Source organism: Doryrhamphus excisus, linkage group LG17 (genome assembly GCF_037039965.1).
Source record: "Doryrhamphus excisus strain RoL-2023G ecotype Guam linkage group LG17, RoL_Dexc_Guam_v1.1, whole genome shotgun sequence".
In the NCBI taxonomy this organism is placed as follows: domain Eukaryota; kingdom Metazoa; phylum Chordata; class Actinopteri; order Syngnathiformes; family Syngnathidae; genus Doryrhamphus; species Doryrhamphus excisus.
This window is the reverse complement of record NC_136373.1, coordinates 3,122,461-3,148,872: the sequence shown is the minus strand read 5'-3', so window position 1 is coordinate 3,148,872 and position 26,412 is coordinate 3,122,461. Positions and strand designations below refer to the sequence as shown.

At 39.7% G+C, this 26,412-nt stretch overlaps 3 protein-coding genes across 3 annotated transcripts; all 3 read right to left on the bottom strand.

Annotated features, from left to right (window-relative positions):
• Positions 1-1,460: 1,460 nt before the first annotated feature.
• On the bottom strand, positions 1,461-2,831 carry LOC131137472 (galactose-specific lectin nattectin-like). Its single transcript, XM_058085478.2, has 7 exons — positions 2,796-2,831; positions 2,658-2,720; positions 2,553-2,574; positions 2,379-2,464; positions 2,096-2,224; positions 1,816-1,924; positions 1,461-1,742 (listed from the first exon to the last, which is right to left on the bottom strand). Exons 2-7 carry the CDS (start codon positions 2,718-2,720, stop codon positions 1,666-1,668), a joined length of 486 nt encoding a protein of 161 aa, XP_057941461.2. The 5' UTR covers positions 2,796-2,831; the 3' UTR covers positions 1,461-1,665.
• Positions 2,832-4,630: 1,799 nt separating this feature from the next.
• Positions 4,631-24,894, bottom strand: LOC131137471 (galactose-specific lectin nattectin-like). Its single transcript, XM_078798086.1, has 8 exons — positions 24,823-24,894; positions 6,009-6,104; positions 5,858-5,920; positions 5,753-5,774; positions 5,572-5,657; positions 5,286-5,414; positions 5,006-5,114; positions 4,631-4,931 (listed from the first exon to the last, which is right to left on the bottom strand). The coding sequence occupies exons 3-8, from the start codon at positions 5,918-5,920 to the stop codon at positions 4,855-4,857; spliced, it is 486 nt and encodes a 161-aa protein (XP_078654212.1). The 5' UTR covers positions 6,009-6,104; positions 24,823-24,894; the 3' UTR covers positions 4,631-4,854.
• Positions 15,600-18,606, bottom strand: LOC131137473 (galactose-specific lectin nattectin-like). Its single transcript, XM_058085479.2, has 7 exons — positions 18,503-18,606; positions 18,352-18,414; positions 18,247-18,268; positions 18,071-18,156; positions 16,195-16,323; positions 15,989-16,085; positions 15,600-15,902 (listed from the first exon to the last, which is right to left on the bottom strand). Exons 2-7 carry the CDS (start codon positions 18,412-18,414, stop codon positions 15,826-15,828), a joined length of 474 nt encoding a protein of 157 aa, XP_057941462.2. The 5' UTR covers positions 18,503-18,606; the 3' UTR covers positions 15,600-15,825.
• Positions 24,895-26,412: the final 1,518 nt, after the last annotated feature.

Below are 26,412 nucleotides of genomic sequence, written 5' to 3'. Positions count from 1 at the left end.
TTCTCTCAGCGATACGGCATCCTCAGGCTAGATCTACCTGCTGTATATACATCAACTGGTAACATTGAACAAGATAAAAAAAAGTGATATTTGATACAATAAACTGTCTTGTATCCCCTGTATCTTGTAACTGAGTTTTAGGACTACATAAACATTGAAACTATGTTAAAAAAAAACTTTAGACTTCTTTCATCGTCCGTCTTCTTCATATACAAGCTGTTGCTGTCAATCAGAGGAAAATGCTGCCCCCTACTGGGACAATAATACATTGCCTACAAGTCTGAAATTCATATACAAGATGCATAGGATTTTGATCTGTACCTCCCGTGGAAAAAAAGCAAAAAACATCAATAGATGTTTTGTTGGGAGACTGATCGCCAAACTACACTTCATTATGAAAAAGGAAAAATTCCAGTTCCAGTCTTCTGTGCTTTAAAGAATCAACTTGCTAATTTGCTACAACTCTGTACATACGCATATGAAAACAAATAAATCACAATGTAAACTCCTTTTCTAAGACTGACAAAGATAATATGGTCACTAGTGTGTCTGTGTGCGTAGGAGCTTAATTACCATATACAGTGAGCTTGCCTGTAAAGCAAGGGTGAGGGCCATCTAACCCAAAATGGCCGCGACACGGCACTAACTGCCGCCTAAATGTGGTCCAAAGAATACCAATAATCGTACAAAGTTCCCAAAGCACTTAAACAATATTACATATTTCAATTACTTCCCTTTGTATGTTATGGGTTTAAAAAGATTATATTGGTCACTTTTAAGAACAACTGACCTGTAAGAACAAAAACCGGTGGACAGCAGTAGGGACACGGAGTACCAACTTCTTCATGCAGATTTGCGATTGAGTGTAGGCGGAAGTTCGCACCCAATACAATCCTGTCACAACAACTCCCAAAACAAAGGTTCCACCTGAATAGTTCCCCCTCTGTATAACAGCATTTCCTTTACATTTCCACAGTATATATAGGAAAAAATACGCATCTTACATTTTGATGCATTATAACAACCAAAAATATGTATAAACTTCTTTTTGGGTGCGTGACAGTAACAATCCACATTTTGTGTGTGTGCTTTGTTGCACACACGGCAAGGATAAGGCACAAGGCGGGAGCAAAGCGACAGCATAGATTATGACACCATGAATAACGTTTAGATGTTGTTTATATATACACTTTATATAGACACCCACCTGATAAAACAGAAATAAACATGTTAGACGTGCTCCATCAAGACTCCTCGGTGGAAAGAGGAATCGCTGCACTGCCCCCCAGTGGTGAAACTAGCAATGTTCCATTAATTATAACCTATTTGGCAACACAAAATGGTTTTAATGTAAGTGTAATTTTGTTTTCAAGAACAATCTACTAAACAAATGACAAATTCTCTGTTCCCTTAATTCAGATAAAATAAAATTAATGATAAAAAAAGACACAAAGACATACTTTGATGCAGACAGGTTCCAAAATTTAATAAAAAAGATATTTCCAAATTTAAATGTTGTGTTTGACGAAAAATCAAAAAGTGAACAGTGTACAAGAAGAAGAAAAGAAGACTTGACAGTAAACCCGGAGATACAAAGACACCACTAAAGTTTGATATTATCAGTGAAAGACTTTGTTATAGAAGATATGACGGTCGGAGGGACGATTAGTGCTTGCCACAGGATGCGTCCATGATGCAAACATATGGCTCCTCGTCGCCGCATGGCGCACTAACCCATTCGGCTAGAAAGAAAAAATCATAACATAAGAATGATATTACATTCAATCACAAGTATATTGGATTCACTCATTATACCATTATTTCCATTCGTTTGCATCAGCGCACATGAATCCGTGCCATTGTCCCCTGCGGCAAAGTTGCTGAAGTCAAAGGGTTTGCCATCAGTCCAGAAATACTCTCCCCCCTGGAAGACAAAGACACATTTGATTTAGTCGCTCCTGAAGATAACGACTGCATGTTTGTCATAATATTTGGCATCATTTACCATAAACCACTCAACACTACACTATACCTTCCTTTAAGTTTTAGTCCAGATTCCATTATTAAACCACTTTGGTACTGGTAAATGTTTCACCTCGATGGCGTCACTGAGTCCGATCCAGGCGTCCGCTGCGTCTCCTTCCAAAACCAGTTCATAAACGACAACATTTTTCAGGGCGCTAGTGATTGAGGCCAGGTTCCCACCAAGAATGTTGCAGACGCTCTAATGGAAGAAAAAAAAATGATGCAGATTTTCATTAAGCTCAGATCAGATTTGGACTTTTGCTCATTGAACAGATGGATCACTGATTTGGATAGCAGGCGATTGGTTTAGAGATACATCACACATGTTATGATTTTATGGAATTCTTCCATACCTCTGCATCCGCAAAGGTCCTTGGATCGTCTTTGAAGACGTAACAGTGGTCATCCAATTGAGTCCACTTCTCAGGACAGCAACCATCTGCAACACAATTGTTATTTCACGTAGAAAAAAACACAACAAACTAATGGTTCATTTGAAAAAGTGTCATTAAGTCACAGCTACTAACCCTTTCTTCTTGGCCAAGACCACTAGCAAAAAGAAAAGAACACAACAATGAAACAGAATATGAAATATATGTTTCTTGAAGTCAGCAGGTAAGATTTGGACTTACAGATCTGGTCAACAGTCCGCTGAGCCCACAAAGGAGGAAGAACGTGCGAAGAGAAAATGCCATCTGTGCAATGATAAACAAATACTGTTATATTAAAACCTAGTAAGAAAATAAAGATGCAAAACTGTGTCACGTTACCTTTGCAGTGTTGATGCTCGATGCCGAAGACAATGACGAGCCATCCTTTTATCTGCTAGCTTGACCCAACCCTGGAATGTTCTGTATGCCGATTATGTGTCAGCAACAAGGAAAACCAATCATTGATTTAATTAACCTAATAACACCTGTCACCTATCAACGTAGGCTCCGTTTCACACCCACAAAAGAATAACAAGAAGAGCATTGTTTTATTCGCCATACAGGAGCTTACAGTGAATCCGGATAGAAGACAAAAGGAAAACAGGAAGTGTCAGTGCAATGACACATGAACTAAGGCCCTGTCTACATGGGAACGTTCCTTCATTCATTCATTCATTTTCTACCACTTTTTCCTCACGAGGGTCGCGGGGGGTGCTGGAGCCTATCCCAGCTGTCTTCAGGCGAGAGGCGGGGTACACCCTGGACTGGTGGCCAGCCAATCACAGGGCACATATAGACAAACAACCATTCACACTCACATTCATACCTATGGACAATTTGGAGTCGCTAATTAACCTAGCATGTTTTTGGAATGTGGGAGGAAACCGGAGTACCCGGAGAAAACCCACGCATGCACGGGGAGAACATGCAAACTCCACACAGAGATGGCCGAGGGTGGAATCGAACCCTGGTCCTCCTAGCTGTGAGGTCTGCGCACTAACCACTAGACCGCCGTGCCGCCCCCTTTTGAAAATGTTATTTTCTTAAATTATTTTTACTGTAAAATATTTATTGCACAATAAAAAAAAATATTTATAGGCCTAAGTAATAACCTATTGAGTGTTATTGACCTGTCGCAATATTTTAGGAACCTTATATAGTTTATGATAGGAACGTAGCTCTCTGGTCATCATGCCAGGGGGTTATTAACGGAGGAGCACGTAGTATGTAGCGGCTAGTATGTAGCGGCTAGTATGTAGCGGCTAGTATGTAGCGGCTAGTATGTAGCGGCTAGTATGTAGCGGCTAGTATGTAGCGGCTAGTATGTAGCGGCTAGTATGTAGCGGCTAGTATGTAGCGGCTAGTATGTAGCGGCTAGTATGTAGTGGCTAGTATGTAGTGGCTAGTTCAAACACCGTCACAGAATTGAAATTTATTATCAAGGTCACGGGCGGCACGGCGGTCTAGTGGTTAGCGTGCAGACCTCACAACTAGGAGACCAGGGTTCAATTCCAACCTCGGCCATTTCTGTGTGGAGTTTGCATGTTCTCCGGGTTCTCCGGTTTCCTCCCACATTCCAAAAAACATGCTAGGTTAATTGGCGACTCCAAATTGTCCATAGGTATGAATGTGAGTGTGAATGGTTGTTTGTCTATATGTGCCCTGTGATTGGCTGGCCACCAGTCCAGGGTGTACCCCGCCTTTCGCCCGAAGACAGCTGGGATAGGCTCCAGCACCCCCCGCGACCCTCGTGAGGAAAAAGCGGTAGAAAATGAATGAATGAATCTCAAGGTCACATTGACAACCACGAATACCAAGAAGAGCCGATCCAACCAAACTGGTTTAGGCGGAACGTTTCCAACAATAGTGTCTGTCTTTAACTTCCCATAATTCAGTCATTTTCTACCGCTTATCCTCCCTCGGTCGGGTGCACCCTGAGACTGGTCAGCAGCCAATCACAGGGCAAACAACCATACACACCACTTTCACATTCATACCTATTGTATGAAATAGAGTGGCCAATTAACCTAGCATGTTTTTTTTAATGTGGGAGGAAACTGGAGTACACGGAGAAAACCCACACACCTGCGCGCTAACCACTCGACCACCGTGCAGCCCTCTCTTAATCCAGACAAAATAGAATGAATAATAAAAAAAAAGACACAAAGACATACTTTGATGCAGACAGGTTCCAAAATTTAATAAAAAGAAGATATTTCCAGATTTAAATGTGTTTGAGGAAAAATCAAAAAGTGAACAGTGTACAAGAAGAAGAAAAGAAGACTTGACAGTAAACCCGGAGATACAAAGACACCACTAAAGTTTGATATTGTCTCAGTACAGTCATCAGGATCAGTGAAAGACTTTGTTATAGAAGACATGACGGTCGGAAGGACGATTAGTGCTTGCCACAGGATGATTCCATGATGCAAACATACGGCTCCTCGTCGCCGCATGGCGCACTAACCCATTCGGCTAGAAAAAAAAAATTCACAATCTAAGAATGATATTACATTCAATCACAAGTCAATTGGATTCACTCATCATACCAGCAGATCCACCCGTTTGAATCAGCGCACATGAATCCATGCCAGTGTCCCCTGCGGCAAAGTTGCTGAAGTCAAAGGGTTTGCCATCAGTCCAGAAATACTCTCCCCCCTGGAAGACAAAGACACATTTGATTTAGTCGCTCCTGAAGATAACGACTGCATGTTTGTCATAATATTTGGCATCAATTACCATAAACCACTCAACACTACACTATACCTTCCTTTAAGTTTTAGTCCAGATTCCATTATTAAACCACTTTGGTACTGGTAAATGTTTCACCTCGATGGCGTCACTGAGTCCGATCCAGGCGTCCGCTGCGTCTCCTTCCAAAACCAGTTCATAAACGACTACATTTTTCAGGGCGCTAGTGATTGAGGCCAGGTTCCCACCAAGAATGTTGCAGACGCTCTAATGGAAGAAAAAAAAACGATGTAGATTTTATTCATTAAGCTCAGATCAGATTTGGACTTTTGCTCATTGAACAGATGGATCACTGATTTGGATAGCGGGCGATTGGTTTAGAGATACATCACACATGTTATGATTTTATGGAATTCTTCCATACCTCTGCATCTGCAAAGGTCCTTGGATCGTCTTTGAAGACGTAACAGTGGTCATCCAACTGAGTCCACTCCTCAGGACAGCAACCACCTGCAACACAATTGTTATTTCACGTCAAAAAAAATCCAACAAACCTGAAACTAATGGTTCATTTGAGAAAGTGTCATTAAGTCACAGCTACTAACCCTTTTTGCTCGGCCAAGACCACTACCAAAAAGAAAAGAACACAACAATGAAACAGAATATGAAATATATGTTTCTTGAAGTCAGCAGGTAAGATTTGGACTTACAGCTCCGGTCAACAGTCCGCTGAGCCCACAAAGGAGGAAGAACGTGCGAAGAGAAAATGCCATCTGTGCAGTGATAAACAAATACTGTTATATTAAAAATATCACATGAAACCTAGCAAGAAAACGAAGACGCAAAGCTGTGTCACGTTACCTTTGCAGTGTTGATGCTCGATGCCGAGGACAACGACGAGCCATCCTTTTATGTGCCAGCTTGACCCAACCCTGGAATGTTCTGGATGGTAATTAACTGTCAGCAACAAGGAAAACCAATCATTGATTTAATTAACCTATCAACACATGTCACCTATCAACGTAGGGTCAGTTTCACACTCACAAAAGAATAACAAGAAGAGCATTGTTTTATTCACCATACAGGAGCTTACAGGAGCTTACAGTGAATCAGGTTAGAAGACAAAAGGGAAACAGGAAGTGCCAGTGCAATGACACATGAACTAAGGCCCTGTCTACATGGGAACGTTCCTTTTTAAAAAAAAAAACACAATTTCCAGCCACTGAAAACGCTGTTCCCATGTGAATGAGACTGAAACGATAAAATACTTTACCGTTTAGACCTGAAAACTTTCAATGTGGATATCATCTAAATCCAGGAAGACCTCTCAGACTAGAAACGAGAGATGGGCGATATTATGATATCGATGTTCATAGGACAAAGGTGGGCGGCGGACATTTTTTAGATTTTCAAGTGGACCCTGAGTTGGTAAAGTTTGGGAACCCCTGCTATGGGCAAACAAAAATATATGGATGTCGCTTGGAAATTAGGAACAGTACCTCTGGTCTACCTCTGACAGATGGGGGAAGTGGTACACCTTTCAGCTTTCAGGAAGGGTGACTAGAGGGCGCCAATCAGTGAGCTCATCAACCATCTGAGGAGGCTCCTGATTTGAGAAAATATGTCGTCAAGGCGGGTCGCGTTGTTGCCAGTTTGAACTCGCCAAATTGGCAACACAAATGAAAAAGCGAATAACTGGTTGGGTCATCTTTAGCAGCAACAACTGCAATCAAAAAAAAACTGCAATCAAGGATTTTAGGTAACTTGCAATGAGTATTCTGTAGGGAAATGCACTCAAAATTTTCAATATTTTTGAACTCATACTGGAGGGAAATACACTCAAAATTTTCAATATTTTGGAAATCATACTGTAGGGAAATACACCCAAAATTTTCAATATTTTTGAAGTCACAACACAACTGAACAAAAAATGCTATTTTTAAATGAAAAAGCAAACAATTGGTTGGGTCATCTTTAGCAGCAACAACTGCAATCAAAAAAAAAACTGCAATCAAGGATTTTAGGTAACTTGCAATGAGTATTCTGTAGGGAAATGCACTCAAAATTTTCAATATTTTTGAACTCATACTGGAGGGAAATACACTCAAAATTTTCAATATTTTTGAACTCATACTGGAGGGAAATACTCTCAAAATTTTCAATATTTTTGAACTCATACTGTAGGGAAATACACTCAAAATTTTCAATATTTTTAAACTCATATACTGTAGGGAAATACACCCAAAATTTTCTATATTTTTGAAGTCACAACACAACTGAACACAAAATGCTATTTTTAAATGAAAAAGCAAACAACTGGTTGGGTCATCTTTAGCAGCAACAACTGCAATCAAAAAAAAACGCAATCAAGGATTTTAGGTAACTTGCAATGAGTATTCTGTAAGGAAATGCACTCAAATTTTTCAATATTTTTGAACTCATACTGGAGGGAAATACACTCAAAATTTTCAATATTTTGGAAATCATACTGTAGGAAAATACACTCAAAATTTTCAATATTTTTGAACTCATATACTGTAGGGAAATACACCCAAAATTTTCAATATTTTTGAAGTCACAACACAACTGAACACAAAATGCTATTTTTAAATGAAAAAGTAAACAACTGGTTGGGTCATCTTTAGCAGCAACAACTGCAATCAAAAAAAAAACTGCAATCAAGGATTTTAGGTAACTTGCAATGAGTCAACACAGTGGAGGAATTTTGGTCCATTCATCTTTGCAGAATTGTTGTAATTCAGTCACACTGGAGGGTTTCTATGTCATGAAGTTTCACCTCATGGGTGGGAGTGGAAGGATTGCGTTGGCGTCTCCCTGTTTGGCCACCATCTCCAGGAAGTAACTTGCAGTGAGTCAGCACAGTGGAGTGGAATTTTGGTCCATTCAACTTTGCAGAATTGTTGTAATTCAGTCACACTGGATGGTTTATATGTAATGAAGTTTCCACTCACGGGTGGGAGTGGAACTGGTGCTCAAGGATTGCGTTGTCATCCAGGGGCGTCTCCCTGTTTGGCCGCCATCTCCAGGAAGTAACTTGCAGTGAGTCAGCACAGTGGAGTGGAATTTTGGGCCATTCAACTTTGCTGAATTGTAATTTGAATCCAACCTTTTGAATAAGTCATGTCAAAACTGAAAAAAATAAAAACTAATATAATTTCTTGTATGTTTGTCATGTTTTGTAGCAAATGCTCACACATGAAGTGTGTGTCTAATGTCTCATGAACACTAAGTAGCTATTCTGATGGACTGGATTACCGGTACTGTTTATGACCAAGTGTAATTATCTTTATTGTCTTTTGACATGAATTGCGAATTACTGAATGAATATTGACGACTTTACCTGTAAACTGTGAATGTGAAATATTATTCATGAATATTTAGGCTGAATTAGGCTGAAAACGGAAGCAGCGTCGGGAAGTTACGGAAGTTACGCCACCATATGTGAATGGATTATGGATATTTGGGCTAAAATATCGACTTCAACTGTCGTCCGAGTGTCGGCGAAAGACCGACTGACTTTTTTTTATCACCAGCCACCAACCGAAACAAGCGGAAAAAAACAAAAACAAAACACTGTCAGTGACTGATGCACGATCGTGCCCGCTGCACCGTGTAGTTATGAAACAAGTATAAAATTGCAAGATACAAGGTACAAACTCGTTTAAAATGGCTCATCCCTAGTTTCTTCATCTATGGACCATCATGGCTTTAGCCCTTGGGTCAATGCTACAGTGATAGATAGCAGCAAGCGTGGTTGTAGCGATGCTGGCGTTTCAAGTGGCTGATAGGGTTTATCGTGTTGAAGCTCCATTTTCTTCTTCTGTGCAACTAAAATATGAAATGTCTTCCTCTGAGATCATAAACGTTTGTTTACAAGTGAGCTCACGGGACGTTATGATGTGCTCAGCAGCACAGTTCATTTTCTACCGCTTTTTCCTCACGAGGGTCGCGGGGGGTGCTGGAGCCTATCCCAGCTGTCTTCGGGCGAGAGGCGGGGTACACCCTGGACTGGTGGCCAGCCAATCACAGGGCACATATAGACAAACAACCATTCACACTCACATTCATACCTATGGACAATTTGGAGTCGCTAATTAACCTAGCATGTTTTTGGAATGTGGGAGGAAACCGGAGTACCCGGAGAAAAACCCACGCATGCAAACTCCACACAGAGATGGCCGAGGGTGGAATTGAACCCTGGTCTCCTAGCTGTGAGGTCTGCGCGCTAACCACTAGACCGTCGTGCCGCCTATATCAGAGCAATATCAAGAAATATCAGAGATAATCATATTTTTTATTTATCCGTATGACATCATAATTCGTCATATCGGCCTGATTATCAAAGGTTCATAACCTCAGTTGTTCAAAGTTTATTTAATAATTACACTCTGTTGGCGCTATTTCAAACATCGTCACAGAATTGAAATTTATTACCAAGGTCGCATTGAGAAGCATTTCACTCCTTAGTGTAACCTTATGTGCCCTTAAATAAGATGGCTGTGTATTTAGTTCTTAATCGCCAATTAGAAACAACCATTGTCTCTTTGGATACCAACAAGAGCCGATCCAACCAAACTGGTTTGGGCGGAACGTTTACAACAATAGTGTCTGTCTTTAAACTTCCCATAATTCAGTTCAGTGCACCCTGAGACTGGTCGGCAGCCAATCACAGGGCAAACAACCATACACACCACCTTCACATTCATACCTATTGTATGAAATAGAGTCGCCAATTAACCTAGCATGTTTTTGGAATGCGGGGAGGAAACCGGAGTTCCCCGAGAAAACTTGGCTCGTGTTCATGCGTTGTTAAAAAAAAAATGCCAAAAAAAAATTGAGTTAAAAAAAATCTGCCCCTCCAAAAAGTGAAGCGTGATAGAACATTGGAACGCTGTCATGCACTTTGGTGTCATTTTTGGTGACATCAATCAAACTTTCCTTTGAAGAAGAAGACAATGAAAGACGTGGTAAGAGTTGGAACTGACTACATCGCTTTGGCAGAAACACACTCAAGGTGTGGCTGACATTTTTTTTTTTTTTTTTGCATAAATTATTAAAGATGCACTTGCATGTGTAGTTAATACTCAACTTTTTGTATTTAGTGTTTTTTTCTTGAGTCAAGTGTCACTGAGTGGTCCAAAAAGGTCATAACTTTGTTCTGAGAGGCATCCTTTTTTTTATTTTATTTTTTTTTTGTATGTATGTATGTATGTATGTATGTATGTATGTATGTATGTATGTATGTATGTATGTATGTATGTATGTATGTATGTATGTATGTATGTATGTATGTATGTATGTATGTATGTATGTATGTATGTATGTATGTATGTATGTATGTATGTATGTATGTATGTATGTATGTATGTATGTATGTATGTATGTATGTATGTATGTATGTATGTATGTATGTATGTATGTATGTATGTATGTATGTATGTATGTATGTATGTATGTATGTATGTATGTATGTATGTATGTATGTATGTATGTATGTATGTATGTATGTATGTATGTATGTATGTATGTATGTATGTATGTATGTATGTATGTATGTATGTATGTATGTATGTATGTATGTATGTATGTATGTATGTATGTATGTATGTATGTATGTATGTATGTATGTATGTATGTATGTATGTATGTATGTATGTATGTATGTATGTATGTATGTATGTATGTATGTATGTATGTATGTATGTATGTATGTATGTATGTATGTATGTATGTATGTATGTATGTATGTATGTATGTATGTATGTATGTATGTATGTATGTATGTATGTATGTATGTATGTATGTATGTATGTATGTATGTATGTATGTATGTATGTATGTATGTATGTATGTATGTATGTATGTATGTATGTATGTATGTATGTATGTATGTATGTATGTATGTATGTATGTATGTATGTATGTATGTATGTATGTATGTATGTATGTATGTATGTATGTATGTATGTATGTATGTATGTATGTATGTATGTATGTATGTATGTATGTATGTATGTATGTATGTATGTATGTATGTATGTATGTATGTATGTATGTATGTATGTATGTATGTATGTATGTATGTATGTATGTATGTATGTATGTATGTATGTATGTATGTATGTATGTATGTATGTATGTATGTATGTATGTATGTATGTATGTATGTATGTATGTATGTATGTATGTATGTATGTATGTATGTATGTATGTATGTATGTATGTATGTATGTATGTATGTATGTATGTATGTATGTATGTATGTATGTATGTATGTATGTATGTATGTATGTATGTATGTATGTATGTATGTATGTATGTATGTATGTATGTATGTATGTATGTATGTATGTATGTATGTATGTATGTATGTATGTATGTATGTATGTATGTATGTATGTATGTATGTATGTATGTATGTATGTATGTATGTATGTATGTATGTATGTATGTATGTATGTATGTATGTATGTATGTATGTATGTATGTATGTATGTATGTATGTATGTATGTATGTATGTATGTATGTATGTATGTATGTATGTATGTATGTATGTATGTATGTATGTATGTATGTATGTATGTATGTATGTATGTATGTATGTATGTATGTATGTATGTATGTATGTATGTATGTATGTATGTATGTATGTATGTATGTATGTATGTATGTATGTATGTATGTATGTATGTATGTATGTATCTATCTATCTATCTATCTATCTATCTATCTATCTATCTATCTATCTATCTATCTATCTATCTATCTATTTATTTATTTATTTATTTATTTATTTATTTATTTATTTATTTATTTATTGGAGGGGCATCTTTGATGTCATGTCCGAATCAAAATAAAGCGGTTTTAGCTATGGACCACATGGGGACGTGCCCCCAGGCCGGTATCTTCGAGGTGACACCAAAAGGATGGCGGTCTTTTCCTGTAATTCTCCCAACCGGTGGTAGCTTGAGCAGCTGCTTGGTTGAACGTCTTACATTTGTGAAGAACGTTAGGTGTGGAATGAGGGCGAGTGAAAAGTGAGAGCTACTCACGGGACATATACATCCGCTAACATTAGCCTAATTATGGTAATGATCATGTTAATGATGTCAATTATTTTAGACATAATATAATACATAATAGGGCTGCACGGGGGACGGGTTAGCGGTTAGCGCACAGGCCTCACCGTGTTCAATTCCACCGTCATGCTACTCCGGTTTCCTCCCACATTCCAAAAACATGCTAGGTTAATTAGCGACTCCAAATTGTCCATAGGTATGAATGTGAGTGTGAATGGTTGTTTGTCTATATGTGCCCTGTGATTGGCTGGCCACCAGTCCAGGGTGTACCCCGCCCGCCTCTTGCCCGAAGACAGCTGGGATAGGCTCCAGCACGCTGTGGACCCTCATGAGGATAAGTGGTATTAAATGAATGAATGAATAATACATAATATAAATTACATCGGAGTACATCATATAGTACGCAGGTAATTCACACTAATACTACCCTCCACCTGTTTCCCATCATTTGCAATACTTTTGTTCACTTCCTGTATTCCAAACATACTCTTTGCCAGTTTTAAGCACATAGCAAAATGATAAGGAAGTATAACAATGGCGTCAAATACATGTCAGCCAGCTACACGGCAGGCGAGCTAGGAGACCCGAGTTCGATTCCACCCTCGGTCATCTCTGTGTGGTGTTAGCATGTTCTCCCCGTGCATGCGTGGGTTTTTATTCCAAAAACATGCTAGGTTAATTAGCGACTCCGAATTGTCCATAGGTATGAATGTGAGTGTGAATGGTTGTTTGTCTATATGTGCCCTGTGATTGGCTGCATGGCCACCAGTCCAGGGTGTACCCCGCCTCTCGCCTGAAGACAGCTGGTATAGGCTCCAGCTCCCCCGTGACCTTTGTAAGGATAAGCAGTAAAAAATGAATGAATGAAAATGTTAGCTTTGTAGTCAGTGGGAAGGTTATAAAACAGGCATGAAAACCAATCAATAATATTAGCGCTGCCAAAAATGAATGACCTACTAATTGACTCATTCACTGCCAAAGACCTGTAGGCATGTATTTCAATGCACACACATTCTGATGCTCATTCAAGACCCGTTGAGAACGCCGTCTCAGCTGCTGGGATCGTACCACGTGAAAGCAGATTTGAAGACCGATACTCTTGATTCAAACTTTGAGCCCAAGCCAGTTTGGTTGGCTCGTCTGCTCTTGTTGCGTCAAGACAGCTAAATCACACTTAATGGTTGTTATTAATCTACAATGAGGAAGTAATTACACAGCCATGCTATGGCATTCCATTCCAAGCACACAAACAACGCTGCTAACCCTGATAAGCTCACACAACTCAAAAATGATGTTTGAACAGATTAAACAATAATATTTTAGGGATAATTTCAAAAGTTTTAAAATGACACAAAACAAAAAAATTTATTTGCTGTTGCCTTAAATTGTCTCGATGTTATCTTAGAAATATTGATTTTACACAACTCATATTTAGGGAGTAATTCACACACAATTGTCAATATTTTTGAAGTCATATAGTGCGGGAAATACACTCAAAATTGTGAATATTTTTGAACTCATACTGGAGGGAAATGCACTCAAAATTTTCAATATTTTTGAAATCGTATAGTGTGGGAAATACACTCAACATTTTCAATATTTTTGAACTCATATAGTGTGGGAAATACACGCAAAATTTTCAATATTTTTGAAATCATATGCTGTAGGGAACTACATCCAAAATTTTCAATATTTTTGAACTCATACTGTAGGGAAATACACTCAACATTTTCAATAATTTTGAACTCATATACTGTAGGGAAATACACTCAAAATTTTCAATATTTTTGAAATCATATTCTGTAGGAAAATACATGAAAATTTTTCAATATTTTTGAACTCATACACTGCAGGGAAATACACAAAAAATTTTCAATATTTTTGAAATCACATAGTGTGGGAAATACACTCAAAATTTTCAATATTTTTGAACTCATGCTGTAGGGAAACACACTCAAAATTTTCAATATTTTGAACTCATACTGTAGGGAAATTCACAAAAAAAATTCAATATTTTTGAACTCATATTGTAAGGAAATACACCCAAACTTTTCTATATTTTTTTAACTCATTCTGTAGGGAAATACACCCAAAATTTTCAATATTTTTGAACCCATAAAGTGGCGAAATACACTCAAAATTTTCAATAATTTTGAACTCATATACTGTAGGGAAATACACACAAAATTTTCAATATTTTGGAAATCATATTCTGTAGGAAAATACATGAAAATTGTTCAATATTTTTGAACTCATATACTGTAGGGAAATACACAAAAAATTTTCAATATTTTTGAAATCACATAGTGTGGGAAATACACTCAAAATTTTCAATATTTTTGAACTCATGCTGTAGGGAAACACACTCAAAATTTTCAATATTTTGAACTCATACTGTAGGGAAATTCACAAAAAAATTTCAATATTTTTGAACTCATACTGTAAGGAAATACACCCAAAATTTTCAATATTTTTTTAACTCATACTGTAGGGAAATACACCCAAAATTTTCAATATTTTTGAACCCATAAAGTGGCGAAATACACTCAAAATTTTCAATATTTTTAAACTCATATACTGGAGGGAAATACACTCAAATTTTTCAATATTTTTGAACTCATACTGTAGGGAAACATACTCAAAATTTTCAATATTTTGAACTCATATACTGTAGGGAAATACACCCAAAATTTTCAATATTTTTGAAGTCACAACACAACTGAACAAAAAATGCTATTTTTAAATGAAAAAGCAAACAATTGGTTGGGTCATCTTTAGCAGCAACAACTGCAATCAAAAAAAAACTGCAATCAAGGATTTTAGGTAACTTGCAATGAGTATTCTGTTGTGGAGCCTATCCAACATCAAAGGAATTCCAAAAAGCACAAATACAAATTATGTATTTGCAAATACAGAAAAGTTAAGACCTTAACACCTAGCATACTGGTGTTGCTAAAATGCTCATTTTTAGCATGCTATCTTGTTTGGCTGGTTCGAGCAGGGAAGCTTTTGATGAAATTGAGCAGTACAATTGAGAAACTTGTGTATCATTCAGGCATGCATGCAGCCAATGCAATAATAAACCCTTTTGTGCAGCATGCGTGACGATAAGTGGTACAGAAAATGGAATGATGAAAGATCGCAAGGTGCACACGGCAACGTATTGACACCAGCCATGAATGCAGAATGCTTGATGCCGCCCTTTTGTACAGCGCTGCACAGCGTGTTACATGACCGATTGAGATTTCAAAATACTCATACCACGGAGCAAAACAAGACACAAGTGTTCTATGTTCAAGCAATGCACAACTTTGGAATTGAGTGTGTAGAAAATAAAGACACAAAGACATATTTTGACGCAGACAGGTTCCTTTATTTGGTAAAACAGAAGATCTTTTCCGTTTTAAATGTGCTTGACGAAAAATCACAAACAAAACAGCACAGAAGAAGTCGAAAAGAAGACTTGTACAGTAAACCCCGAGATACAAAGACACCGCTAAATTATGACATGAAGTCATTAAGTCATTTTGATTGGTGAAAGACATTATTCTCCATGATAGGAAAGTAGGAGGCGTGATTAGTGCTTGCTACATTCGGAGTCTCTGATGCAAAAATATGGCTCCTCAGCAGTACAGGATTCAGTATCCCATTCACCTAAAAAAAAAAAAAAATACACAAAGTTTTCAAAATGACATTACATTCAACCACAAGTAAATTGGATTCACTGATTGCACATTTACCATCAGGTCCGATGTATCCACAACTTTCCATGCCAGGCACTGACACAAAGTTGCTGAAGTCAAAGGGTTTGCCATCCACCCAAAAATACTCACCATCCTGCAAGACAAAGACTCATTGAATATAATTTTAAATTTCAAATGTAGTCAGGACACGTCGATTTTCAATGTTGATTATTAAACCACTTTGGTACTGGTAAATGTTTCACCTCGACGGCATCAGTGAGTCCGATCCAGGCCTCCAATTCTTCTGACTCCAAAAGCATTTCATAAACGACAACGTTTTTCAGGGCGCTAGTGATTGAGGCCAGGTTCCCACCAAGAATGTTGCAGACGCTCTAATGGAAGAAAAATAGTGTGACCGTGTGGATTTTGTTCATTAAGCTCCATCAGATGCAGTGCAAAATCAACAGGCAAACAGATTTGCATTGACTTGCATTCAGACACTATCGGACTACCTGGACACTTTTGGGACTTGAGGCTGTCTTGCTAGGTGCTAGCATGATGACTGTTAGCATGTTAGCATTTTAGCTAATTTACTCATGTCTAAAGGCAAATACATGGAATGATGTGGGGACACTATCGGACTGCCAGGACACTTTTGGGACTTGAGGCTGTCTTGCTAGGTGCTAGCATGATGACTGTTAGCATGTTAGCATTTTAGCTAATTCACTCATGTCTAAAGGCAAATACATGGAATGATGTGGGGACACTATCGGACTACCTGGACACTTTTGGGACTTGAGGCTGTCTTGCTAGGTGCTAGCATGATGACTGTTAGCATGTTAGCATTTTAGCTAATTTACTCATGTCTAAAGGCAAATACATGGAATGATGTGGGGACACTATCGGACTACCTGGACACTTTTGGGACTTGAGGCTGTCTTGCTAGGTGCTAGCATGATGACTGTTAGCATGTTAGCATTTTAGCTAATTTACTCATGTCTAAAGGCAAATACATGGAATGATGTGGGGACACTATCGGACTACCTGGACACTTTTGGGACTTGAGGCTGTCTTGCTAAGTGCTAGCATGATGACGGTTAGCATGTTAGTATTTTCGCTAATTTACTCATGTCTAAAGGCAAATACACACATGGCATGATGTGGGGACACTGTGAGACTGCCCCAAACTTTTCGGGACCTGAAGCTGTCTTGCTAGGTGCTAGCATGGTAGTCGTTAGCATGTTAGCATTTAAGCTAATTTACTCATGTCTAAAGGCAAACAGACACATGGCAAGATGTGGGGACTGCATCAACCTTTTCGGCACTTGAGGCTTTCTTGCTAGGTGCAAGCACGGTAGCCGTTGGCACACCGGGCCCGAGGTCCACAGCACAGGTGGCAAGCCATGAAGTCATGATAAAACAGGCGTGCTACCTCCATTCATTCATTTTCTACCACTTTTCCTCACAAGGTTCGCAGGGGATGCTGGAGCCTATCCCAGCTGTCTTCAGCCAAGAGGCGGGGTACCCACTGGACTGGTGGCCAGCCAATCACAGGGCACATATAGACAAACAACCATTCACACTCACATTCATACTTATGGACAATTTGAAGTCGCTAATTAACCTAGCATGTTTTTGGAATGTGGGAGGAAACCGGAGTACCCGGAGAAAACCCCACGTATGCACGGGGAGAACATGCAAACTCTGCATGTTTGGTGGAATTGAACCCTGGGTCTCCTAGCTGTGAGGTCCGCGTGCTAACCACTCGACCGCCGTGCAGCCCTGCTACCTCCAATGGAAGGATTTTGTTCATTTTCAACTGCCGCATTGACTGGCCATAACATTCGGTACATCTTTACAGTAGCAGCATCAAACTCTGCATCATTGCACGTTTGCATGAATCACCAACTTCACACAGATCATCAAAACATCATTAAATAATAAGTCAAACAGATCACTTACACACATACACAGTACAAATATGACGGGATAATAAAAAATATAGCAACGTCTCATCAATACATAATGTACAGATCACACTCCGAGTACAGACACCATACGTGTATAATTTGGATGGGTGAACAGATACAGACACAGACAGAGATAGTGGTCTACTCTTGATGTGGAATTCTTCCATACCTCTGCATCTGCAAAGGTCCTTGGATCATTTTTGAAGACGTAACAGTGGTCATCCAACAGAGTCCACTCCTCAGGACAGCAACCACCTGCAACACAATTGTTATTTCACGTCGAAAAAATACAACAAATCTAAAACTAATGGTTCATTTGAGAAGTGTCATTAAGTCACAACTAACCCTTTTTGCTCGGCAAAGACCACTAGCAAAAAGAAAAGAACACAACAATGAAACAGAATATGAAATATATGTTTCTTGAAGTCAGCAGGTAAGATTTGGACTTACAGCTCCGGTCAACAGTCCGCTGAGCCCACAAAGGAGGAAGAACGTACGAAGAGAAAATGCCATCTGTGCAATGATAAACAAATACTGTTATATTAAAAGTATCACATGAAACCTAGTAAGAAAATAAAGATGCAAAACTGTGTCACGTTACCTTTGCAGTGTTGATGCTCGATGCCGAGGACAACGACGAGCCATCCTTTTATCTGCTAGCTTGACCCAACCCTGGAATGTTCTGTATGCCAATTATGCAACACCTGTTTTCACCGCAGAAACCTGGCGATTCGAAAAGCCATAAAAAGCTCATACAAGTAATTCGTGGTTAATTAGCCTATTATCGTCAAGTCACTTTCACACGCACACAATAAAAAACAGAGCACTGTTTTCTTAAATTTTGTTTAAACCTTGTGAGGAGTCGGGATAAAAGACAGGCAGTAACAGGTGAAATAAACTCGGAATTTTCCAGGAAGTACTCTCCTCAGGACCACCAAGAGCAGGCAGGTGGAAACTGGAGATGGGCCCGACCACCAGACGCGCACCTGCGAGTTCCTCACCCGGGCCTCGCTCCAGGGCGAGGCTCCGGTATCCCAAATCCGAGCGAGGTACGGTTCCTCCTCTTGGTTTTATAGGGTTGGGGTGAGGAGCTCAGCCATCCGGGAGGGGCTCAGAGTAGAGCCGCTTCTCCTTCACATCGAGAGGAGTCAGTTAAGGTGGCTCGGGCATCTAGGCCTCCCTGGTGAGGTGTTCCAGGCATGCCCGGCTGGGAAAAGGTCCTAGGCAGACCTAGGACACGCTGGAGGGGTTATGTCTCACAGCTGGCCTTGGTGTCCTCCTGGTGGAGCTGGAGGAGGTGGCAGGGGACTGGGATGTTTGGGCTTCCCTACTGAGACTGCTGCCCCCGCGACCCGGACCCGGATAAGCGGAGGAAAATGGATGGATAAATGATCTTAGGCTTCCTTTGTTGCCAAATCCTCTCGCCGACAAAATGTAGCTACTATTCTGGTGTTTGGGGACTTAAAAGTAAAAGCATGTGTTGATCTGCGGCAAGAGCGGGTACAGCCCCAGAGCCACTGTTGCTAGGGAGCCGTATCGCAGTGAGTGCCAACTTGAAATTAACAGCGACAGAGATGAACGCCCAATGTGGAAAAACTAACTTCACTATGGTAAACAAGTAAAGTGAATAAAATAACGCGCGGCTAAAGCTAGCATTAACTTCAGGTAAAGTACACAGCATAAGTTAGCTAGATATTCGAATTTGCTGGCGTATTCACAGTATAAAGTATCATTTCTTTACTTCTTCAATGCTGGCATAAGACCCACCTCATTTATTGTTTTGCTTACCTGATTGGTTGAAAGACATCCGGCATAGCCAGTCAAAAATGGCGTGAAAAGTCCGGTGTAGCGCGACATAAACGAGGCAATATACCGCAAATCCGGAGGTGTTAAATCCTGTGATGGATGCATTTTTGACACTACTTCAGCAGAACCAGCAAGTGCTGTCGCACTGTCCGTGGTTGAGATGGATGAACACAAACGATTCGGCTTCCTGCTGAATCTCCGAACGAAAAAAATGAACGGTTTCGGGAGAATCGGAATGTCAGAACTAGTTCCAATCGATGCTCTATGCCTAATCCTAGTTATAGTACTATGCTATGACTACTCACATGATATTTCACCCTCAAGATTATCCATACAATCCATTTTCTATGCCGCTTATCCTCACTGGAGTTGCTGGGGTATGCTGGAGCCTATCCCAGCCTGGATTGGTTACCCTCGTTCCTAGTGGTGTCGGTCATGAACGAACAAGTCAAAAGAACTAGCTTTTTTTTGTGAACGGAATGAACGAGGTCACCGCCCCTAAAATACCCGTTCAGTCCGTTCAGTTGTATTGCTTTTTTTTTTTTTTTGAGTGGCTCGAGAGTCAGTTCACCGTTCCTTTTGCCGGGTGGGACTATCTGCATGCTTGCCTGTCCTATCCTATCATACCACCTCGCTCTGTGGGCGGGTGGGGTTAGCTGACTGAAAAACTGAGACCGAGAGATTGGCCGACACTTTCGGTGACCTTGTTCATTCCGTTCACAAAAAATAACTAGTTATTTTGACCTGTTCGTTCATGACCGACACACCACTAGTCATCACGTGTTGTGCTGTTTAGTCGGAACGAATGAGTGAACGGACTGACTCGACACAGCTAATCGACTCGATGCACAAGGGAAGATCACAGGCTAACAATCAATTGACCGAAATGAACAGATCTTTTTACCGAATGAACCGGAATGAGGGGCTGCATTGCGTTCGAGTGGTTAGCGCGTAGACCTCACAGCTAGGAGACCCGAGTTAAACTCCACCCTCGGCCATCTCTGTGTGGAGTTTGCATGTTCTCCCCGTGTATGCGTGGGTTTTCTCCGGGTACTCCGGTTTCCTCCCACATTCCAAAAACATGCTAGGTTAATTAGCGACTCCAAATTGTCCATAGGTATGAATGTGAGTGTGAATGGTTGTTTGTCTATATGTGCCCTGTGATTGGCTGGCCACCAGTCCAGGGTGTACGCCGCCTCTCGCCTGAAGTCAGCAGGCTCCAGCACCCCCGCGACCCTCGTGAGGATAAGTGGTAGAAAATGAATGAATGAATGAATGAACGATCCGCTTCACTGAAATGAAGGGTTTAGCCCACCACTAATCAGTCCTATTAAATCCTATTAAATTGAAAGTACCAATCACGAAGAGACTCAATTGAGGACACAGGATGACTGTAGCTAGCCAGTTCTTTGCCCTCAACCTTGTTCTTTGCCGCCATTGCTGCCTGATGCCCCTCACTTTGACTTTGACGCTGATTAACATAACGATATGCAGCCTAGTCCAACATCTTACTAATAGCTCACGCTGTCGGAATTCAATGTTATGTGTTTGATGCGGAATCTGGCCAAGATGCCAGGATTACACCATGTGAAAGCAAAGTTGAAGATACACACTGTTGCAAACTTTTTGCCCAAACCAGATTGGTTGGCTTTCCTTATTGTGCCAAACCTTATATAATTAAACGTAATCATCGGCAACTGGAAAGTAATTCCACAGCCATGTCGGGCATTTCATTAAAAGCACTCAAACAAATTAGAAGTCAATTTCCTGGTTTCAGTCAGTCCAAAAGTGTATCGGTGGAGTGAGATACATCTCAATATGATTCCAACAGTGACTAGAACTTTCCATTTCTCTCATAAGTGATGATGAACGGATGGAAACAGCAACAGACAGTGTGAGTAGTGTGTATCTGAACTTTGAACAACTCAACTTACTAATGGTAATTGGAATGGTAATTGGAATTGTAATGGTAATGGTGTCATCTCATTTGAACATGCATCAGATTACAATTGAATGCATCACGTAATCAGTTCACAGTTCCACATGTCCAAAAGGAGTAGGAAGAAGCAAAGCTTATTAAACCCTAGCCCTCCATCTGGTACTTTTACAATCAGTAACTGTTACATTTGTTCACTTCCTGCTTTCCTAATATTATTTTTTATGTATTTATTTTCTTATTTTTAGTTTTCTTGAACATAACTGAAGTATAAAGTGATGTAACCATATAATGACATAATGGTTACCATAATAAGTCAAAATGGTGATATACGTATATATATATATATATATATGACTCCATTTTGGTGTACGGCTCCAACGTGAAGCGCTGTGAATACTTTCCATATGCTTTCTAAATTCCAAATATTGCAGTACGACAGACACATATATATATATGACACAACATGATTGGTTCAAGACTCTTTATCCTTGTGTTTAGCAAGCATCAACTGCTTGTGTTGGTTCTTGAATTGGCTCATCAATGTGGATTGTTTTGAGTTCCGTACTCTGTTCAAATATTTTTTGTTGTGGTCATAATTTGCATACATGCTTCTGGAGTTTATATGAATGATTGACAACTTGTTGCCAATATTAAAACTATTATTGTATTGCTTCTTTGTGGAAAAAAATGGGGGCTGCACACGAGTGGTTAGCGAACAGGCTACACAGCTAGGAGATCCAAGTTCGATTCCACCATCGAGCATCTCTGTGTGGAGTTTGCATGTTCTCCCCGTGCATGCGTGGGTTTTCTCCGGGTACTCCGGTTTCCTCCCACATTCCAAAAACCTGCTAGGTTAATTGGCGACTCCAAATTGTCCATAGGTATGAATGTGAGTGTGAATGGTTGTTTGTCTATATGTGCTCTGTGATTGGCTGACCAGCGGTCGAGGATGTAGCCCCGCCTCTCGCCCGAATACAGCTGGAATAGGTTCCAGCACCCCCTGCAATCCCTTTTCCAATTCAATTTTTTTGTGATTTGTAGAGCCAAAGGCGTCCAATTGCAGATCTTGGTGTGGCTACGATCATACTGATAATGTTTAAGCCGTTTTCCATTTCCATGTTGGAGAAATCTTAGTATTGTTCCAGATCCTTGATATTTTTGACAACAAGCACACTGGCTTCCGGTCCTGTCTTGTCAACGTGATCCATCCTCCGGGTCATGTAAATCCACCCTATTTAGCAACCTTGTGAGCTAATCTCCTCCGTTAGCGGCTGCACCATCAGATAGTAGTGATTGCTTTCAGAGGGTTTCGGCGGCGGATCATTAAAGGCTTTCTCGTTGTGTTTTTAATTGTGTCCGGAGTGCTTCGACCCGAGCTACAGCCCGTTACAGCTGTTACAAGGCTAGCCTTGTAACTGTCGGCTCCTTACAGTTGATGTGGTTGCTAGCTTGTCCTAAATTACAGCAAAGTTGTCACGGAGTTCTCAGCGGAGTAATTACAGGTGCTGACACAAATAATGGTCTGGAATTTTCCTCAACAAAAGATTAAAAGCAAAAGCTTAAATCTTTGATTAACGAGCCAATATGAGGAATTATGACATGGTACTCATATCCCATAATAGCTCCAATCATTTCAATAATTGAAGTCTTACAGATCACTAACACACACATACACAGTACACATTTAGCTGATTAATAATAAATTATCATCAATCCATGTCAATTTCAGACTTAAATTTACCTTAAATTTAAACACATTTCTGGTTAAACCACGCCCACAAATGTGTCCTCCTTCTCCATTGAGAAGAAGTCTGCAATCAAACCAACCTTCGTGGCCCATCATATCCCAACATTCTTTGCACACTTCAGTTCAGACCTTAAAAAAGTCAACATTACGGTGCAAATCTGAGAGAATCAAGTATTGATGAATTTGACCTATTCTCTGCACTGGCATTTGACCTGGTTATGATTCTGAGCCCCGTCATGATCACATCGTTCATTTGGGCATTCTGATCCATCTCATCAGTTGTGTTCTTCATTTGTGCAGTGATTTGTTTCCTTTGCTTCTTGCTGTCTTGAACTTGTCTCATAACATACTGCACACGGTGCATTTGACAAGACAGCGGGCACGATCGTGCATCAGTCACTTATGGTGTTTTTTTTTTCTTGTCCGCTTCAGCTGGTTTGGCTGATATGAAGTCAGTTAGAAAACTGCTTGTGGTACTGAACGCATGTTTTGAGAAACATACAGTCAACAAGGCTGACAGATTATTTCCCTGTTTGCATGAATCACCAACTTCCCACAGCTGATATAATAATAATAAGAATAATTATAGAATATAGTCTCAAGGATCACTTACACACATACACAGTACACATACAGCTGATAAGAAACAATACATATCGTAATTTCTGATCAAATTATGTCAGATTTAAAATAACGTACTGTCCAACCTCAGCAGCAATGACATAATTATGCGGCTCGACGATCCGACCACATTTAAGAAGAGAAAACTTCTTAGCTTTAGCCAACAGGAGGGCATGATCGTGTGAATGCCAGACAGAAAATTGTAATTTTGAGCAGATTTTGACTTTTAAAGTCTTAAACTTCCTGTCTGACTTTCCTTTCTTGCTTTTGCATAATATTGTAGCTCTACTTAAAGCCTCATTAAGATCCAAATGTGCAAAATGTATATAGTAATTTTTCAACTGGTCTTAAGATTTTGATGAGGACATTAATCAACTTAAGAAAAATTAACTGGAGCTGCAATACATAACAGCTTATAAACCTTTAACAGTTTGAATCTGTCATGTTCTGTATTGCTGCTCTGCTGCCACCTGCCTGCCATTTCTTGCATTGCACACCCTTCGCCAGAGGTGGAGCCGTGGGCGCACACCTGCTGCCAATTATCTTCTGTGCTTCCTACTGGAGAAGCCGGTACACTTCCTGTGCCAGATTGTCCCATGCTCTTACCTTGTCGTGACTGTCTGCTTGGTTATTCAGTACTACTTGCTATGGTTAGTTCCCGCTTGTGTTGATACCCACTGTGATCACAATTGTTTTGATAAATGTATTTCGTTGACAACAGTGCAGAAATGTAATCACCTTGTTTTCACTATGTTTGCATAAAACAGTATTACTTTGTACATAAGTGGTGTAAGTAATGAGCACTCACCAGCAGGGGGCAGTGTGACAACTCGCTTGGCTTCCGACGTCTTAAGTCAGTTAGTCTGCTTGACGAACTTCCTCTTTCTGCCAAACGAGACGTTCAAAAAACATATTGCATTTTACGAAGCCAGCCTGGTCTTAACTCGTTTTATCTTGGAAATAATCATTAGATATCCCATCAATATGAGTTTTAATTATTCTGAAATACTGATTATAACCTTTTAAAGTCTGATCTGGATTCATTGTATTATTCCACAGGATGGTGTCACACCGCTGCTTCTGCTCTCCAAGGCAGGGGGCATTCACGTGTTTCTTTGTTGTTGGATTTTTGGTTTTTTTTTACTGGCACACTAACGTGAAGGCACAGTGCACAACGTGGCGTGATGCTATTTGCATATCTAATAAGCACCGCGCCACTGTGCTGCGCTCCTCCCTATGTAACTGGGGGGCGGGTTCCCAGCTGCGACTCGGTTCCCATCGTTCATGTTAAATGAGCCGTTCAAAAAAAAACCGGTTCGTTCGTGAACGTCACAACACTATAAAGTTGGGTGTGTCTCATTCATATCCCCGGTTTCCAGGTGGGTAGAACAGTAAATTGAGCCTGGTATAAAAAATGCACAATGTAAATATGTTATAAAGCGTTTGAATGTACAATGATGATGCTGTTATTAATATACGAGGAAATATATGTGTGGAAAGGGAGCGGCAAAACGTTTGCACGCGCCGACGCCATCTTGTGGCAGTTAAGCCATGTTTGAAAAAAAAGAGTTGAAGTGAAATGTATAATAGTTATAAATAACTTGGTTAAAAAGAAAGTAAGAACACGTCAAGAGTAGGCGATTTAAAGAGAAAATTAAGATGATGCACTGAAGAATCATGTGAATGGTAGAAGAAACTATGCTTTAATGCAAGGTAACATAATACAATGTTGTCATTGGTTTTTAACACAATATGATTAATCACCATTACAACTCATTCTGAAATATGCCAATTTTACTGTATTTATGAATAGAAAGATAAATGATATGTATCATTATCAATATGTAGCATAATCAAGCTAAAAATCAATTTGTCTAATACTAGTCTCTTGAATGGTAGTAGAACATTTGAATCCTATATTAAAACTGTTATGAGCAATGAGGGATTGTGTTCACAGACATCACATAGTTTAAGGTAAGTGTCATTTATTGAGTGTCATTTCAGCATACTTAAAATGTAGCAAACTCTACGTCTCTTCTACGAGTTTTTAAAAGAAAATATTCAGTTTTGATATTAGCATTTGAAATGGTTGTATGTTTTTCTTGATCTTCCGGTTTGTTTACACACACACACGCACGTTATTAAGCCGTTTTCTGATGTTCGGAGTGTACCTGAATGCATCTGACGTTCTTGTACTGAGAACGTGAAAGACAGGAAGAAGGAAGTAGAGGCGTGGGATGGAGATACATGGAACCGGTGGTGTTTGACTCTCTGTGTTGTGACTTAAGAGTGACGACAGACACAGGGTTCCTGAAGTTGCTGCACTTTACTCACATCTGATAGAAGTACAACAAATATGTTCCAGTCAAAATGTGGCCGAATTACGTGCCCCTCTCAC

Coding starts and splice junctions, on each gene's coding strand:
- LOC131137472 (XM_058085478.2), bottom strand. CDS start 2,720: ATGGCATTTTCTCTTCGCACGTTCTTCCTCCTTTGTGGGCTCAGCGGA. Junction 1,925..2,095: donor GACTCAGTGACGCCATCGAG/GTGAAACATTTA, acceptor TTTGTCTTCCAG/GGGGGAGAGTATTTCTGGAC. Junction 1,743..1,815: donor GCAAACGAATGGAAATAATG/GTATAATGAGTG, acceptor TTTTCTTTCTAG/CCGAATGGGTTAGTGCGCCA.
- LOC131137473 (XM_058085479.2), bottom strand. CDS start 18,414: ATGGCATTTTCTCTTCGTACGTTCTTCCTCCTTTGTGGGCTCAGCGGA. Junction 18,157..18,246: donor GTCTTTGCCGAGCAAAAAGG/GTTAGTTGTGAC, acceptor ATTGTGTTGCAG/GTGGTTGCTGTCCTGAGGAG. Junction 15,903..15,988: donor TGGATACATCGGACCTGATG/GTAAATGTGCAA, acceptor TTTTTTTTTTAG/GTGAATGGGATACTGAATCC.
- LOC131137471 (XM_078798086.1), bottom strand. CDS start 5,920: ATGGCATTTTCTCTTCGCACGTTCTTCCTCCTTTGTGGGCTCAGCGGA. Junction 5,775..5,857: donor GCGGACTGTTGACCGGAGCT/GTAAGTCCAAAT, acceptor TCTTTTTGGTAG/TGGTCTTGGCCGAGCAAAAA. Junction 5,115..5,285: donor GACTCAGTGACGCCATCGAG/GTGAAACATTTA, acceptor TTTGTCTTCCAG/GGGGGAGAGTATTTCTGGAC.